The sequence below is a fragment of the Lutra lutra genome, chromosome X (genome assembly GCF_902655055.1).
Source record: "Lutra lutra chromosome X, mLutLut1.2, whole genome shotgun sequence".
NCBI lineage: Eukaryota > Metazoa > Chordata > Mammalia > Carnivora > Mustelidae > Lutra > Lutra lutra.
Window position 1 is genome coordinate 54,086,034 of NC_062296.1, and position 15,979 is coordinate 54,102,012.

The 15,979-nt window shown below is 47.4% G+C and overlaps 2 protein-coding genes across 8 annotated transcripts in view; one reads left to right on the plus strand and one right to left on the minus strand.

Moving 5' to 3' along the window:
* Positions 1 to 134: 134 nt before the first annotated feature.
* On the minus strand, positions 135 to 14,701 carry RIBC1 (RIB43A domain with coiled-coils 1). Of its 2 annotated transcripts, XM_047716795.1 has the most exons (8): positions 14,457 to 14,701; positions 14,021 to 14,112; positions 7,540 to 7,656; positions 6,134 to 6,215; positions 5,585 to 5,929; positions 1,497 to 1,615; positions 464 to 858; positions 135 to 348 (listed from the first exon to the last, which is right to left on the minus strand). In XM_047716795.1, the coding sequence occupies exons 3-8, from the start codon at positions 7,654 to 7,656 to the stop codon at positions 267 to 269; spliced, it is 1,140 nt and encodes a 379-aa protein (XP_047572751.1). In that variant the 5' UTR covers positions 14,021 to 14,112; positions 14,457 to 14,701; the 3' UTR covers positions 135 to 266. The 2 variants fall into 2 exon arrangements, with proteins under 2 accessions (XP_047572751.1, XP_047572752.1); XM_047716796.1 differs by lacking the exons at positions 464 to 858; positions 1,497 to 1,615 and having other exon boundaries at positions 14,457 to 14,699.
* Positions 14,702 to 14,761: 60 nt separating this feature from the next.
* Positions 14,762 to 15,979, plus strand: part of SMC1A (structural maintenance of chromosomes 1A) — a 49,460-nt gene continuing 48,242 nt past the window's right edge. For 2 of the 6 annotated variants that reach the window (XR_007124882.1, XM_047716791.1), the window contains exon 1: positions 14,762 to 14,971. Coding sequence is in view for 5 of the 6 variants with exons in the window: in XM_047716791.1 (XP_047572747.1) it covers positions 14,863 to 14,971 (109 nt within the window). In the remaining variant the exon portion in view is untranslated. The remainder of the gene's footprint in view (positions 14,972 to 15,979) is intronic. The other 4 variants (XM_047716789.1, XM_047716793.1, XM_047716790.1 and 1 more) reach the window with 3 other exon arrangements.

The following is a 15,979-nucleotide window of genomic DNA, read 5'->3' on the forward strand; positions in this document are numbered from 1 at the left end:
GAAACCGGCTTGGAGAAGAAAGGTGAATGGGTGAAGACTGACAGGGTAAGATGCTCCAAGCCCAGGGGTGGGGCGGGAAAGGCAGTACCTCATACTTTTTGTGTCCCATGACAGCACATGGCCTTGATTTTAGTGAATAAGTTTATTACCTAGGGTCAAAGGTGTAGGGATAGTGGGAGAAGGGGTTGGAGGGGGCCTGCAGCATTCTCCTAACTCCCAGCCTTCATGAGCTTGATGAGGGAGAGAGAGAGATGAGCATCTTGGGTTCAGCGGCTGCTGGTGTTGAACTGTAGGTGGTACTGGGCCGTAGGATGATTGGTATAGATTATAGAATTCAGATAATTCTGCCTGTGAAAGAAGTACAGAGGCGTCAGAGGCATCAGCTGATGAGCTCTCCCTCTCTCCCTAAGCCTTCCCATCCCTCCCTTGGCATTCATCCACATTGCCACTCCCTAGAACTCACTCGGCTGTTTGCTCCTTAGCCAGCTGCTGATTGAAGGAGCCCAGCCCCCTTCGAAATTCAGCACAAAGTTCCCTCTCCTGCTCCTCTAGCTCCATTGCTGCCTGGGCCAGGTACGAGGCCTGGCTCTCCCATCTGGCATCCAGTGCTTGGTCGGCTTGATGCTGTGCCTCCTTTTCCCGGCGCTGCACCTCCTGGGCTTTCCTGATGGCAGCTCTCTGCTCTGGAGTCATGCCCTTCCAACAATAGGGCAGGACCCGGTGGGGAGCCACAGGGTTCTGGGTAACCTGGGGGTTCTCGGTCAGTAGGTCACTGGTGATCTGGTTCTGGATCTCCATGAGGTTGGCCTCCTGTTCGTGCTGACGCTCACGGCGCTGCCGCTCAGCCAGTTCGGCTGCCTGGTGGGGCCCCAAATATGAGCATTAGGGTACCCAATTTCAGGGAACTCTCAAGTCACAGGGGAGGGGAAGACATTGCCCTACTCTCCTCCATCTCTGGGAGAGAAGGAATAGCTCTTGCCTGGCCTTTAAATGACCTGACTGGGGGAGGGGTGGGATGGACAGGGAACTTCCTTGCCCTCTGGAAACCCTTAGATGGAGGGGCTGGGGAAGGGAGGGTGATGTTCTGCTCTGAGGTCATCCTGAGTCTGGATGTGGGGAAGAGCATCTTCTGCACTAAGAGGGTCCTTAGGTGAAAAGGGTTGTCCTCAGGTAGATGAGAGGGCTGGTGTTGATTCAAGAAAGGTGGTGTGGGGGCGCCTGGGTGGCTCAGTGGGTTAAAGCCTCTGCCTTTGGCTCAGGTCATGATCTCAGGGTCCTGGGATCGAGCCCCGCGTCAGGCTCTCTGCTCAGCAGGGAGACTGCTTCCTCCCTCTGTCTCTGCCTGCCTCTCTGCCTACTTATGATCTCTGTCAAATAAATAAATAAAAATCTTAAAAAAAAAAAAAGGTGGTGTGGGCAAAGACATGGCTAAGTTCCCCATGACTTTGTTCAAGGGGTTGGGGAGAGCCCGGTGCACTGAATGGCCCAGGCCATACCTGGGCTTTGTTGGCATTGGCCATAGCAGACATCATGGCCACGCGACAGGACTCCTCTAGCTTGGCCAGCTGGGCAGCCCGCATGTCCATGGCAAGGCGCAGTTGGTCATTAAGCATATCTACACAGAGAAATATGGCCAGGGCACTATACTTGCCTGCTCCATTCCTGGTTCACTCATTCAGCCATTTGTTCAACAAGCTTGGAGGATGTGTGTATGTGTATGCTTGGGAGGGGAATGTCTTAATTGTAGGGATGTGAAAGGAGTTACTCTTTGGGCTTAGGGATAGCCAGAGTAGCAGCAACAAGGATTTCTCAAGTGCCTAAGTGAAAGATGCAGGAAGATGGACCAAGCAAGATCGTACCACCGTGTGGGAAGGGCAATGACAGGTGTATACAGGCATTATGAGAGCTTTCAGTGGTGGGTGAGAGGAAGGCTTCCAGGAGGAGGTGATCCTTGAAATGTGCATTGCATATAGAAAGGAAGAGGAAAGGGCATGCCAAGTCACATTTTCATCTAGCCACACCAGTGTCCTTGCTGTTTGTAGATCATGTCAAATACTCCTGCCTCAGGGATTTGTAATGAACACTATTCCTGGCTCCTGCTCTCGCTTCCCCCAGGTCTTGCTCAGATATTGCCACCTTGGTGAGGCCTTTGCTGTCTCTCCTACCTAAAATTGCAACCTTCCTGTTCCCAACATTTATCCCCCTTACCTGATTTATTTTTCTCCCTACCATCTGTCACCATCCAATATACTCTATATTTCACTGATGTTGTCTCTTGCCTTTCTCTCTCCTCACTAGAAAGTAGGCTTGGTCCAGGGATTTTGTCTGCTTTATTCACTCCCATGCCCAGAACCTAGATCAGAGCCTGGCACATAGTAGGTGCTCAATAAATATTTGTCAAATGAATGATGGAAACCAAGATACAGTATGGTCTATATCTGAAACTACAAATACTCTGCTCTTGCTGGAGGATAAAATGCAAGTGGCTAGGGAGCTCTGCAGGGGCCAGACTAAGGGCCAGAAACTCGCCCCAAAGGTGGCGGGGAACATGGAAGGATTTTAAGCAAGGGGGCAACACAATTAGATTTGTATTTTAGAAAGCTCCTCCGGGGGACCAGTATAGAATGCAGTCAGGCTGGTGGGAGACAGTGGAGGTAGGGAAGGCATCTTGGAGGGCTCAAAGCAAGCCCAATATATAGAAGGTTGCATTAGCAGTATGTGATGAGAGTAAAGAAGAGAGAGAGATTTGGATGCTTCCCAGGGTCCTGGCTCAGGTGGCTGGGTACACGGTGTGGCTACCACTGGAAATAGAAGATCCAGAATGAAGAGCAGGCTAGGAAGCATGGATGAATTGTTTAGGAAGGCTGAATTGAAGGTGGTCAGCAGGCAGAGGTGGTGACACAGCAGCTGAAACCAGAACGAGGGCCAAGGGCACCTGAGGTAAGTGTGCAGGGGAGGGAAAGCAGTGTGCCAGGGACCAAGTCTCAAGAAGAAAGGTGGAAAGGAAAAGGAGCCCATAAAGGGCAGACATGGAGGAAATGGTCAGAGAGCTAAGAGCAGAATGGACTAGTACTGAAGCCAAGGAAGAGAGAGGCTCAAGAAGGATGTGATCAGAGTCAAGTGTAGCAAGAAAGGTCCAGGCAAGGAGGAAAGACTAGGAAAAAAGCCTCTTATACTGGATAACACAAAGAATAGTATCAGTGAAGTTGGGTGGGGAGAAAGGAGATCTCCCAGGGGGTTGAGGGGCGACTGGAAAGGAAGAAAAGACAGCAAACAGAAGCAGATTTTTCAACAAGTACAGCTGTAAAGGAAGACAGCTATCGCACAGCACCTAGAGGAGTCACGGGGTGCAAGGAGGCTTTAATTTTTTTAAAGAGGGCTTAGACATAAGCATGTTTACAGCAGACACAGAAGAGACCAGGGGAAGGGAAAATGTTGAAAACACAGGGCAGGGGACACCTGAGAGAGCACAGCCTGGGGGTGGGTGGAGGGAGTGGCAGGGATCATGGGGGTCCTCAAAGAGTGCATTATTTGCTCACCCTTTCCCACATTCCATCCAGGCTTAGCATTCTGTTCCTTTGCAAACTGTTCCCCTGCCTCGGGCCTCCAGATCTCTCCCTGTATCCCAGAATGGCTATGTACCCCGTAGGATCATAGAGATAACATGGCTGCCTGTTGGCCACCTCCTCCTGGCTATAACAGTCTTCTATCTTACCTCCTTGTCTCTAGTCTTCCCCTCTAATCCAGTCCCCACAACAGCTGGCAAAGTTTCGTGTCTAAAACAAATCATGTGGCCCCAATGGACAACACCCTCTCCGTCCCACAGCTCCTACCTCACTCGGTAGAAGCCAAAGTCTGCACCATGGCCTGGAAGGCCTACTGGATCTGGCCCCTTCACCTCTCTGACCTCATTTCCTATCCCTCAGTTGGTCTACTTCAGCTACTCAGTGGGGAATGGCAGCCCCACTGCCATTCCCCAAACATTCCAGACGCCCTCTCTCCCTCCTCTGGGACTTTGTACTAGCTACTTCCTCTACTTGGACAGTTCGTATTGCTCACTCCCTTGTCTTCAGATCTGTATTCAAAGGTTACCTCAGTGAGGTTTTCCTTATTTAAAATGGCAATTGTGCATCCCTCTTCCAAAGTCCCCATGTCCCCCGTTTCATGCTTTATTTTTCTCTGAGCAACTATCTTAACCCCCTTATACAGTTGACCCTTGAACAATGCGGGGCTTAGCCAACCAAATCTTAAAAAGAAGAAAAAAAGAAAATATCACTATGCCAGGCGCAAAATAGGTGGCTAAATATATACTGAATATTGAAATGGTCTTGTCACTCTGCTTAAAACCCTTAAATGGTTAACCACTGCCTATGCAATAAAGTCACAATTCCTTAGTTTGGTGTAGAAAACTCTTGCACATTTTCTCTTCCTCCAAGCCCTCAACCCTAGGCTGCACGAACACTAAACTGTTCATGCATCCTAAACCCTTGGACCATTCACAGCCCCAGTTCTCTACCTCTTGCTTACCCCTCTGCCTAGAATGACCTTTTCTTGACCCTCTCCCTGACTTGGAAAAATTGTACCCAACTTTCCCGAATTGGTTTCTAACAGCTGACTTGTGCCACCCCCCTATCCTGCCTCCCCTTTCTTGTTAGAATTGACCACTCCCATACTGATGTTCCCTCCATGTCCTATAAACTCTTCTGTCACAGTACCTGTCACAGCACCTACCAGTGTTAAAGCATAAATATTTTCTGATGAATGACTTGTCCATATATCTTTCCTCTTTCTCTAAACTGATTTTCTAGAAGGGGTAATGGTTCCATGGGACTGTGGAGGGCAGAGTGCCTATCTTGTTTACTTTGTTCTCTAATTGTTCATTCAACAATGATTTACTGAGCTCCTGACACTGTGGTAGGCACTGTATGAGGCAGCTGGGATACAGGAGTGGAAATGAGAGATGCGGTTTGCCTTTAGTGAGCTTTTTTGGAGAAAAGACAGACATCCCACAAATACTTCCCAAATCAGTGATATCTCTGACAAGCGGCAAACTGAACAAGATGCTGCAACAGGGATGACTTGAAAGGTGAGCAATGCAGATAGATGAGATGATCCTTGCCCTCGAAGGGCTTACTCTAACAGAAGAGGAGGATGTGGTTGCACAGTGTCATGGTGATAGTAGCTCCTGGTTACTGAGCACTGATGTTTGTGCTTTACATACAGTGTTTCATTTAATTCTCACATGAGCTCTGCATGGCATGGATTATTATCCCCATCTTAAAGATGAGGAAGCTAAAGCACTGAGAAGAAAATTCATTTGCCTAAATCCAGTGGTAAGTGGCAGAGTTGATAGGTCTGTTTTCACTATGCTGCCTCCACATAATGGAGTTCCAGGCTGACTGGGTACCAATGGCTACACTGTCAGTTACTGAAGGAGGTCGAGGAGTTTGGGGTCTGCTCAGTCTAACCTTTTGACATCAGCTTTGTGGGTAACTGGACCTCCCCACTCCCTGGGCCCTGAACCTGGCTGAGAACGACTCCCTACCAGGCCTCAGGTCTCAGCGTGGAGGGCACAGCTACTTACCCGCACACTTCTCATCGTCCTGGACTTGCTGTTGCTCCTGCAACTGCCTCTCCAGGCTGTATCTGAACTGCTCCTGCTGCATTTTCAGGCACATAGCCCTCTCCAGATCCTCCCCAGCAAAGTACTGCAAGCTGGCTGGGCCACAGGGGGGATCGCTGGGGCCAAGATAGGCTGGAAACTCCATCCAGAATCGGCCAGGATCCCAAAGGTCATATTCCCGCCGATTCTTGAGCTGCTGCTTTTGCTCCCGAAATTCCTGGACTTTCTTGTTCAGCCGACGTGTCCGTTCTGCCTCTTCCTTCTCTAGCATCTGGGCTACTAGATCATACTGTTCCTGGTAGGTACCTGGGGGTAGTAGGCAGGAACATGGAGAAGGCCCCACCAGAGAGACCAAGCCCACTCAGCATGGCCTCTGCTCCCAAGGCCCATCTGGTTTGTCCCACCACATCCCAGGCCTCAGGCCCCACTCCAGGGCAGAACTGCCCTACCTCAGCCCACTCAGGCCCTTACACTATCCTTCTTGGCTTGCCCTTAGCCTTGAGATTTTACCATAAGCTGCCTCTTTGCTCTGCTCTGTTGCCTCTCGAAGCTTTCGCTCTTCCACTTGACTGTTGAGGGCTTTGACATCAACCTGATCCCAAAGAAACAAGCTAAATCAGGGTAGGGGACCAACAGTGGGCCTTGAATACTCAAACACAAACTGCTCAGAACTTACCCGCTTCAGAATCCTCCTATAGATCCTCAGTACCTACTGGATAACGTTCTACCACCTGAACATGTTTTGTAAGCCCCTCACTGATCTAGCCTCTGCCTCAGTCTCCAGCCTTATCTCAGTACCTTCTTCCTCTGCCCACCCTCAGAGCTCCGGGCTTAGTTTCCTGTGCATCTGACGTTGTTTGGAACAAATAGCCTTTGCTCCAGCTGCTCCCTCCACTTGGAACTCTCTTTCTTCCTCTCTTAATCCAAACTCCTATTCATCCTTCAACACCACCTCAGGTCTCACCTTACTGATTCCTTAGGCAGGTGCTACTCCCATAGAATCTAGGACCCACTGTTCACATTATATTGAGGTTTGCCTCTGTTGATGATCTCCTCCACCAGACTGTGAGCGAATTAAGGGCAGAGCCTGGGCCTTACTCACCTTTGTGCCCTACTGCCCAACCCAGTTCTCTGCCCAGAGTGGACCCTGAGGAAATGCTCGCCAACTGGATCTCAATCACACCACACATCTCTCAGCCTTGTTTATGTCAGGCACTGAGCCACCACCATATGTTAATATTCACTTTCACACTTCCTTTATTTAGCTTCATTTTACTGAGAAGGAGCCTGGAGCTCAGAGAAGATAGGTGACTCATTCAAAGCCACAAATCTAGTAAACAGCAGACCTGGCCCTTGAGCATAGGTATGAGGTCTTTTTCAGAATACCGAGCTGCATCTCCCCCCTCCGCCATCCACCTACCCGGCAATCTGTTTTTTTTCTTAAACTATCAATATTTTCTTTTATTTTGATTGTAATTCCTTTAAAACATTTCAAGATAGTGTAATAGGGAATGCAGTTTAGTGAAGAGTAAGTCCCTCCCATCTCAGATGCTCAGCCTAGTTAAGAGTTTCTTATGTGGCCTTCCAGACAGCATGTAGGCATACACAATACCAAATATTCTTTAGACTTATTTTGGCTCCATGTTACCTGTCTCTTGAGAACCAGGCCACTCAGCCCAGAGCTGACTGGCAGAGAGTCAGCTGTCACTGGCTGCTCTTCCCCACTCTCTTCCCCTGCATCCCCAGGCCCCTTCCTTCCCTCACCTGGGAGTAGATGCCTTCTCTCTATCTCCTTCCTTTCCAGCTGGAGGGCCTGCTTAAATCAATGAGGGCTATAACAAACACTGCTACATTCCTTTCTGGGTGCAGGAGTGAGATGACCGCTGGTCCTAAGAAAGTCCCCATTGCCTACTCACCCCCATGACTCGGGTCCGCACATTGAAGAATCGGCTCTGTCGCTCTTTTTCTCGATTTCTTCTAGCCTCGATGGCTGCCACCTCCTTGGGATCTGGGGACAGGTCTACCTTGTACATCTGGAGCAAGAGTGGGGTGGAATAGCCAATCAGTGCTGACCACCATCCTTGACTACACTCCCACTCCTACTCCTTTCTTCCTACAGCACCAGTAACACCAGTTATTGATTCCTACTGATTTTACTTCCTGATATATCTCTGTCCTACATTTTTTGTCACCACCCTAATTCAGGCCTCACAATCAGGTGCCAGACAGTATTTTCAGGAGCTTCAGTGGCTTCCCTTGCTCCAGTTTTACCCTCTCTATTCTTTTATCTGCACTAGCAACGACAGTGATCTTTCTGAAAGCCAATCTGGCCATGGCACACCACAACTTAAAAACTTTAAAAGTAACAGGGCACCTGGCTGGCTCAGTCAGTGGAACCTGTGACTCTCGATCTCACAGTTTTAAGTTCAAGCTCCATGTTGGGTGTAGAGATCACTCAAAAATAAAAAATTTTAAAAACAAAACCAAAAACCTTTAAAAGCAGCATTAGGGGTGTCTGGGTGGCTCACTTGGTTAAGTGTCTGCCTTCAACTCAGGTCATGATCTCAGGGTCCTAGGATCCTGCCAGGGTCGGCTCCCTGCTCAGCAGGGAGTCTGCTTCTCCCTCTTCCTCTGCCCTCCCAGCCCCGGTCATGCTTTCTCTAATAAATAAATAAAATCTTTAAAAAGTAAATAAAAGCTTTAAAGCAAATGGCTCCCCAGTGTTTACAAGATAAAGTCTAACCCCCTTTGGCAGATTTATGATCTGCCCCTTACTCATCTTTCCAAGTCTCAAGCTCATTTACAACCCTCCCCTGTTCATGTAATGCTCTGTTCGGTTTTCCCCATTCCAGTAGATGGCACCACTACTTCCCCTTTATTTGTCTTATTCTCTAGTCACGTGAAAGGCTAGAGGGCTTACATTTGCCTGTGTTCTTTCACATTTTGGGAAAAGCCCACTTTTGGCAATGTGAGCCAGCCAAAACCACAGCCAAAAACACTTTTGCAAACATAAATCTGATCATGTCTCTCACCTGCTTAAAATCCTCCACTGGCTTCCCACTGCACTTAGAATCAGATCCAAACTCCTTACCATGGGTTTCAAGATCCAGCTCCTGCACACCTTTCCAATTCATCCCACATCACAGTCTCCCTCACTTACAGTCCTCCAGGCACACTGGCCTCCTATCAAGTCCTCCAACACAACAACTGTTCCCATCTCAGGGCCTTTGTACATGGTGTTTCTTTGTTCGTAATACCATTCCTCAACTCCTCCTATAGCTAGTTTCAATCCTTTATCTTTTTTTAAAAGATTATTTATTTATTTCAGAGAGAGAAAATGAGAGAGAGAGAGAGAGCACGAGAGGGGGAGGGTCAGAGGGAGAAGCAGACTTCCCGCCAAGCAGGGAGCCCGATGCGGACCTGATCCCGGGCCTCCAGGACCATGACCCGAGCTGAAGGCAGTCACTCAACCAACTGAGCCACCCAGGTGCCCACTATTTATTGTTTTTTAAAATTTAAATTCAATTAACATATAATGTATTATTGGTTTCAGAGATAGAGGTCAGTGATTCGTCAGTCATATATAACACTCAGTGCTCATTACATCAGGTGCCCTCTTTAATGTCCATCATCCAGTTACCATACCCCCGAACCCCCTGATCCTTTAAAAAAAATTTTTTTGTGACTGAAATATTTGATGTATAGAGCAAAATATATATAACCCATATGCAAGTTAAGAAGCATGATAGGACACCCATGAACCAACTCCCCAACTTAAGAAATAGAACTTGATCGGGGCGCCTGGGTGGCTCAGTGAGTTACAGCCTCTGCCTTCAGCTCAGGTCATGATCCCAGGGTCCTGGGATCGAGCCCTGAGTCAGGCTCTCTGCTCAGCGGGGAGCCTGCTTCCCTTCCTCTCTCTGCCTGCCTCTCTGCCTACTTGTGATCTCTGTCTGTCAAATAAATAAATAAAATCTTTAAAAAAAAAGAAATAGAACTTGATCAATATTATCAAGTGTCTTGTGTCTTTTCTCCCTCATCCTTACCCTAAGAGATAACCACTGTGTAAATGTTCACATTTGCTTACTCATAGGCATAAATATACTATTTACAAACTGAGGGTTTACTGGGAGGAAGGGAGGGAGGGGGATGGGGTAACTGGATGATGTAATGGGCACTGGGTATTATGTAAGACTGATGAATCACTGACCTCTACCTCTGAAACCAATAATATATTATATGTTAATTGAATTTAAATTAAAAAAATAAATAAATGTAAAAAAACAAAGAAAATATACTGTGTATGTACAGGACTCCCTGGACAATATTTTGAAACATTTTCTTGTTTTGGAACTTTATAATATTATGTAGTATGCATTTTTCTTCATCTTACTTTTTTTTCACATATGTTCATTCTATCATTTAGCAAATATTTATGGAGTGCCTACTGTCAGACACTCCTTTAAGCAGCTAGGAGACATCAAAGAATGAAACTGAAGAGAATCTGAGTCTTTGTAGAGGTTACTTTTTAGTGGGGTCAGAGAGACAATAAACAGTACATTAAAGAGTTTGTAAGAAGATGGTAAGTGCTATGGGGAAAAATATAGAGCAGAATAAAGGGACTTGGAAGCACTAAGGAAATGGGGAGGGTTGCAATTTTCAATGTGGAAACCAGGGAAGGCATAATTGAAAAGGTAATATTGGAGCAAATACTTGAAGGTGAAGGAGTCACCCAGGCAAATATCCAGGAAGAGAACACTCCAGGCAGAGGAACAAGTACAAAGGCCTTAAGGTGGACACAAAAGGCACACATTCAGGGGAACAACAGGGAGGCAAGTGAGTGGAGGAGAGGTAGGTAGGAAATGGTATTAGAGAGATAATAGGGGGGACAGAGCATGTAGGACTTTAAAGGCTGTGGCTTTTACTCTGAGAGTAATGGCAGCCACTGGAGGGTTTTGAGCATGGGAATGATGGCTGCTATGTGAACAGACTGGTGTCTAATAGACTGGCTACTGTGTGAATAGACTGAGGGGACCAGAGGCAAGGCTAGAAGCAGAGAGACCAGACAGGAGGCTATTGGAGCTGTCCAGGCAAGAGATGATGGTGAATCATACCAGGTTAGTAGAAGCAGAGATCATGAGAAGTGGTCAGATTCTGGATATATTTTGAAGGTAGAGCCAATAGGACTTCCTGATGGATCAGATGTGCAGTATGAAAACAGTATTAAGAATGACTTCAAAGATTTGAGCTGGGGCAATCAGAGGGATGGAGTTGCTATCAACTAAATAGTCTGTGTAGGGACAACAGGATGGGATGGGGTCGGGGGGGTAGGATCAAGAGGTCAGTTTGGGAAGTGTTGAGTTGGAGAGGCCTATTACATAGTCACTGATAACAGACAGATGGTACGGTGAATTTTATTGTTAGTCCAAAAGATCTGCTGCTTCTCCCACCAGAAGGCTATACATCCGTATCTCATTGCCCTCAATCTTAGCCACGTGGTTGGTTTTGCCCTCTGCTGTGGGAGAATTGACATGTGCTATTCCCAAACAGACCTAAGAGCCATGATGTAACTGCCCCTCGCCCCCTTTTTCCTCTTCACTCTCTGCTATGAGACTGGCAGTGCCCAGCTAAGGGCTGCTCCTTCAGTCTTGGTTCTGGGATGATGACATAGAGCAGAGATGTAGCCAACCCACATCAGATGAGAAGCATGAGTGAGAATCCTTGTTTTTCTAAGCTGCTGAGATTTGGGGTTTGTCTGTAACCTCAGCATAATTTAGCTTATCTTGACTGAACAAAGGAATTTAAAGCTATAAAGCTGTACGAGATCTGTAAGGGAGTAAGCATAGATGGTGGATAAGAATGCCCCAGGGAAGATGGGGAGAGGAGGAGGAGTCAGCACTGGAGACACAGGTGGAGTGTCTGGTGAGGTGGGAGGAAACCCAGGAGTGTGGTGTCTGAGAAGCTTTTGGGAGAGGGAGAGCAACTGAGGATATGTTAAAATGAGGATTGAGAACTGACAGGTTTAGTAATGGGAGGGATGCTGATGACCTTAACAGAAACATTTCTGGTGGGGTTGTGGGGATGAAAACCTGACCGAAGTAAGCTCAAGAGAGACAAGGACTCTGCACAAACAACCCAGTTTATTATTTTTTAACCGCAAAAGAGGGAGAAAGAGCCTGTAGATTTAAAGAAACATATATACAGGTGGGAAAGTTTCTCTAGCAGATACCTAGGAGTGCAAGTGCTAATCACAGGGCATAAGCGTACTTGACTTTACAAGATAATGTTGTTTTCCAAGGAGATTTTACCAATTTACACTTTCACCATAGTGTATAAAAAAACTCCAGTAGCTCCACATCCTCGGCAATACTTGGTATGGCAGATTTTAATTTTTGCCAATTGGTGAGTTTAAAATTATAATTACCAATTTTTATTGGAATTATCATTATTGCTAGTGAGATTGCACATGTGTGTTTTGACCATTTTTTATTACTCTTCTGTGAAGTGCTCATTGATACCTTTTGTTTATTTTTAAATCAAGTTGCTTGTCCTTTTCTTATTAATTTTAGGAGTTATGTATTTTACATACTAATCATTTCTTAGTTTAAATGTGGCAAAGAGGGGTACCTGGGTGGCTCAGTCAGTTAAGTCCCTGCCTTCAACTCAGGTTGTGATCCTAGGGGCCTGGGATTGAGCCCCAAGTCGGGCTCTCTGCTCAGCACTGCTTCTCCCTTTTCCTCTCCCTCTGCCCCTCCCCGTGCCTGTGCTCTTGGGCACATGCTTTCTCTTTCTCTCTCTCTGGCAAATAAATACATAAATAAATAAAATCTTTAAAAAATAAATGTGGTAAACACCTCCAATTTGTGACTTGTCTTTTCATTTCATTGTTTTTAAAATAATATTTATTTATTTTTAAATATTTTACTTTTTTATTTGACAGGGAGAGAGACAGAACAAGCAGGGGGAGTGGAAAGCAGAGGGAGAGGGAAAAGCATAATTCTGCTGAGCAAGGAGCCTAAATCAGGGCTCTGTCCCAGAACCCTGGGACCATATCCTGGGCTGAAGGCAGCCCCTTAACCAAGTGAGCCACCCAGGTGACCCTATTTATTTAATTTTAAAGTAAGCTCTATGCCCAGTGTGGGGCCTGAACTCATGACCTTGAGATCAAGAATCACATGCTCTACTGACTGAGCCAGCCAGGTGCCCCCTCACTTTATTATTATTTTATGGTAACAGTCGATACAGAAAAAGTATGGTTAATACTCATGTAAGTTATGAAGTAACTTACATGACATAACTTACTCATAAGTTATGAAGCACAACAAAATGAACACCTGTGAACCCTCTGCAGAAGCCAGAAAATAAAACATTATCAATACTCCAGAAGTTTTCTGTGTGCACCTACCCATTTTTCATTTTCTTCATGCTGTAATTTGGATGAATTTAAATGTAGTCAAATTCAGTGATCCTTTCCTTTAAGCTTAGGAGTTTTCATTATTTAAGAAATCCCCTGAGGTCATATTCCACTGTATGTTGGAAAATGTCTAGAATTTGGCCTTTCTCATTTAAGTTTTTAATCCATTTAGAATTGCACTTTATATACAGTGTGAGAGGAAGGGATCCAATTTGATTTTTTTCCAAGTTCCATCTCATCTTTTTAAATGGAACACTAGTTCCTGTCAATTATATGAGATTGCTGTCCCTTGGTCATTTTGTGCCCCTAGCCTGATTGTGACTGTTTTTCCCAGTTGAATTCATTTATGGTTCCTCTACTAGATACCATCAACCAAGCTTTCTTACATTCCTGGACTTCTCATTAGACTTTTAGACTCTTCCCAGTCTCCAAATGTCATTTTAAACCATTTTAAACCGTTTTAAACCTGGTTTCAGGAATGGCTGTGGCAACCACCAGATCCTTTCCACATCTAAGTCTAAGCACCAACTCCAGCCAACTCATTCCATTTGTCACCACAATATAATGTCAATGATGGGGAAGATGTGGCAGATGTTTTAAGCTTCTTGGATTGCTAAAGCCATGACCTTGTAATGAGCAGGTGGTATAAGGAGATAGGGGGATAAAAGTATGAAGGAGAAGGATAGAAAATACTAGAACAGAGAGGGGAAAGGGACTGCAGGGGCAGAGAGGGGGTGGGCAGGGGAGAGGCAGAAAAGGAAAGGGGAAGGAACCCAACAGGGTAGTAGACAGGAATGGAGGACAGAGAGCAAGAGAAGGGGAAGGAGGAAAGCAAGGGGGGGGGGCAGAGTGGGATGGAAAGGAGGAAGTGGGGTGGGGATGAAGCATGAGGAGAGAGAAATAAAATGGCGAGATAGGAAGGAGAATGGAGGTGGAGAGCAGTGGCTTAGGGACACTGACTGCCGGGGGTTCACACAAAATACCTTGCTTAGCAACGATTGTCAATTTTGAAGCTCCTAGGTTGGGTGGCTCAGGTCCAAGGCTATAGTTAGGCTACAGCAACAGTGTCTGAACTCTGCTTGGAGAAAAAGGAGGGAGGCAGGGGATAGAGGCATTACCTATGGCCATAGCTTTCCCCAGTCCGCGACCCTGCCGCTCCAGAGTACCCTCATCTCCCTTCACACTCCATCCCCCTTGTCACCCCAGCCCTTTCCCACAGCACCCCATCCCTACGCCCATTCCACTGCACTTCCAACCCTACTTTACCCTCAACTTGGTCTGAGCTCCCCTAACACCAAATCCTCCCGCCGGCCCCTCCTTCCCTTACAGCCCTCGCTCCCGGGGGTCTTTCCAATCCCCGACCCTGTTCTTGTTTGAACCTTGCATCCGGCCAGGCTAAAGCCACAGACAAGCTCCTACCTTCCTCTTGCCCTGGAGGGCATAACCCTGCTGTGACTTGTCTCAGCAAGCGTGGTCTCCAGTCCCGCCTGCTTCATCCGATCCCAAAAGGGGCAGCATCCTCCGTCGCTACCTCCTCTACGGGTAGGTAGGCAGGGTCAGCGATTTGCGTTGCCACGCAACAAGAAAGGGGGGCGGGACCCAAACTCGTGCTTTAAGCTCGCGCCCTGGCAACGGATCAACAAAACTTCCACGACACGCCTCTGGTTCCGCTCTCGCCGGAAGCCGGAAATCCCGTTAGGCCTGGACTTATTCTCGCGAGCTTTGTCGTAAGCCCGGCCTGCACTGCGGCGTTTCCCGCGCGGGCTACCCCAGTTCCCGGGCGTACGGCGCGGCCTTTTGTACCGCCGCCGGCGCCGTCGCCGTCATGGGTTTCCTGAAACTGATTGAGATCGAGAACTTTAAGTCGTACAAGGGTCGGCAGATTATCGGGCCGTTTCAGAGGTTCACCGCCATCATTGGACCCAATGGCTCTGGTAAGATAAACCAGGCTGCGGCCCTGCGCGCGTCCCGGCCTGGACCCCCTAATCCGGTAGCAGAGTAGTACAGCCCAGCCCGTGCGACCTGAAATGTCGCGAACCCGCACAGGTTCCTTTCCCTCCGGAGCGGGCTCAGGACGAACCCGCTTTTCCCGCTCGGGTGCTCTGACTCGAACCTCTTCCCCAAGTGTCACTTGTCTGCTCTTTGCGCGGCCCCCGCCCCTGAGCGAGTGGTACAGGCCGAACTGTACGTTACCCCGCCCACTGCCCCCTCCCGCCAAAAGTGGCGCGTCTGGAGTTTGTTCGCCGGCCGCGGGCCGGCCAGTTCCCAGCCGGACCAGCTGGGTCTGGCTACTTCCCCTGCCTTGTTTGAACTCCCCGGAAAGTGTGGGACTGCTGGTAGCCCTCCCAAGGCCTCCGGTTCCCAGCGGTATACTTTTCCCTCAGCTAAGCGCCCCCGCCCGCCTCGCATTGGTATGCTCCAATTCCTCCTTTTTTAACTTTTCTCCGGAGGCGGCACTTTTGAATTTCTGACCCAGCGCTTCCGTCTCCAGCGGGAGTGCTTGGGGTATCCACCCTCCACCTCCATCTTAGAGGTGGGGGTAGTTCGAAATAACCCCTTTGTTACCACTGAAACCATTTAAAGACTTCATTCGCTCGCTAAATATTTTGAATGCTTACCGTTTTATAAGGAGTTGTTCAAAGTGCTGTGGAAACAGCGGAGAGTAGAGTAAGCCTTACTCTCAGGGGACTTGCATTCCAGATGGAAAAGACAGTAATAAGGAGAAAATAAGACGGTTTTTGGCTGTGATAAATGCTATACAGGGAATTAGGTTGATGGACTGCAGTGACTTGGGTGAGGTCTTTAGAAAGAGCGATCAGTAGATACTGTATTGTGTATTTGAAAGTTGCTGAGAGAATAGATCTTAAAAGTTCTCATCACAAAGACAAAATTGTTTATGTGAGGTGATGGATGTTAACTTACTGTGGTAAACATTTCTTGAT

Excerpts from the sequence above, each read along its gene's own strand:
- RIBC1 (XM_047716795.1), bottom strand. The coding sequence starts at position 7,656 with ATGTACAAGGTAGACCTGTCCCCAGATCCCAAGGAGGTGGCAGCCATC. Across the intron at positions 1,616-5,584 it reads GGACGATGAGAAGTGTGCGG|ATATGCTTAATGACCAACTG; the intron begins GTAAGTAGCTGT and ends TTCTCTGTGTAG. Across the intron at positions 349-463 it reads GCTAAGGAGCAAACAGCCGA|GCAGAATTATCTGAATTCTA; the intron begins GTGAGTTCTAGG and ends CTTCTTTCACAG.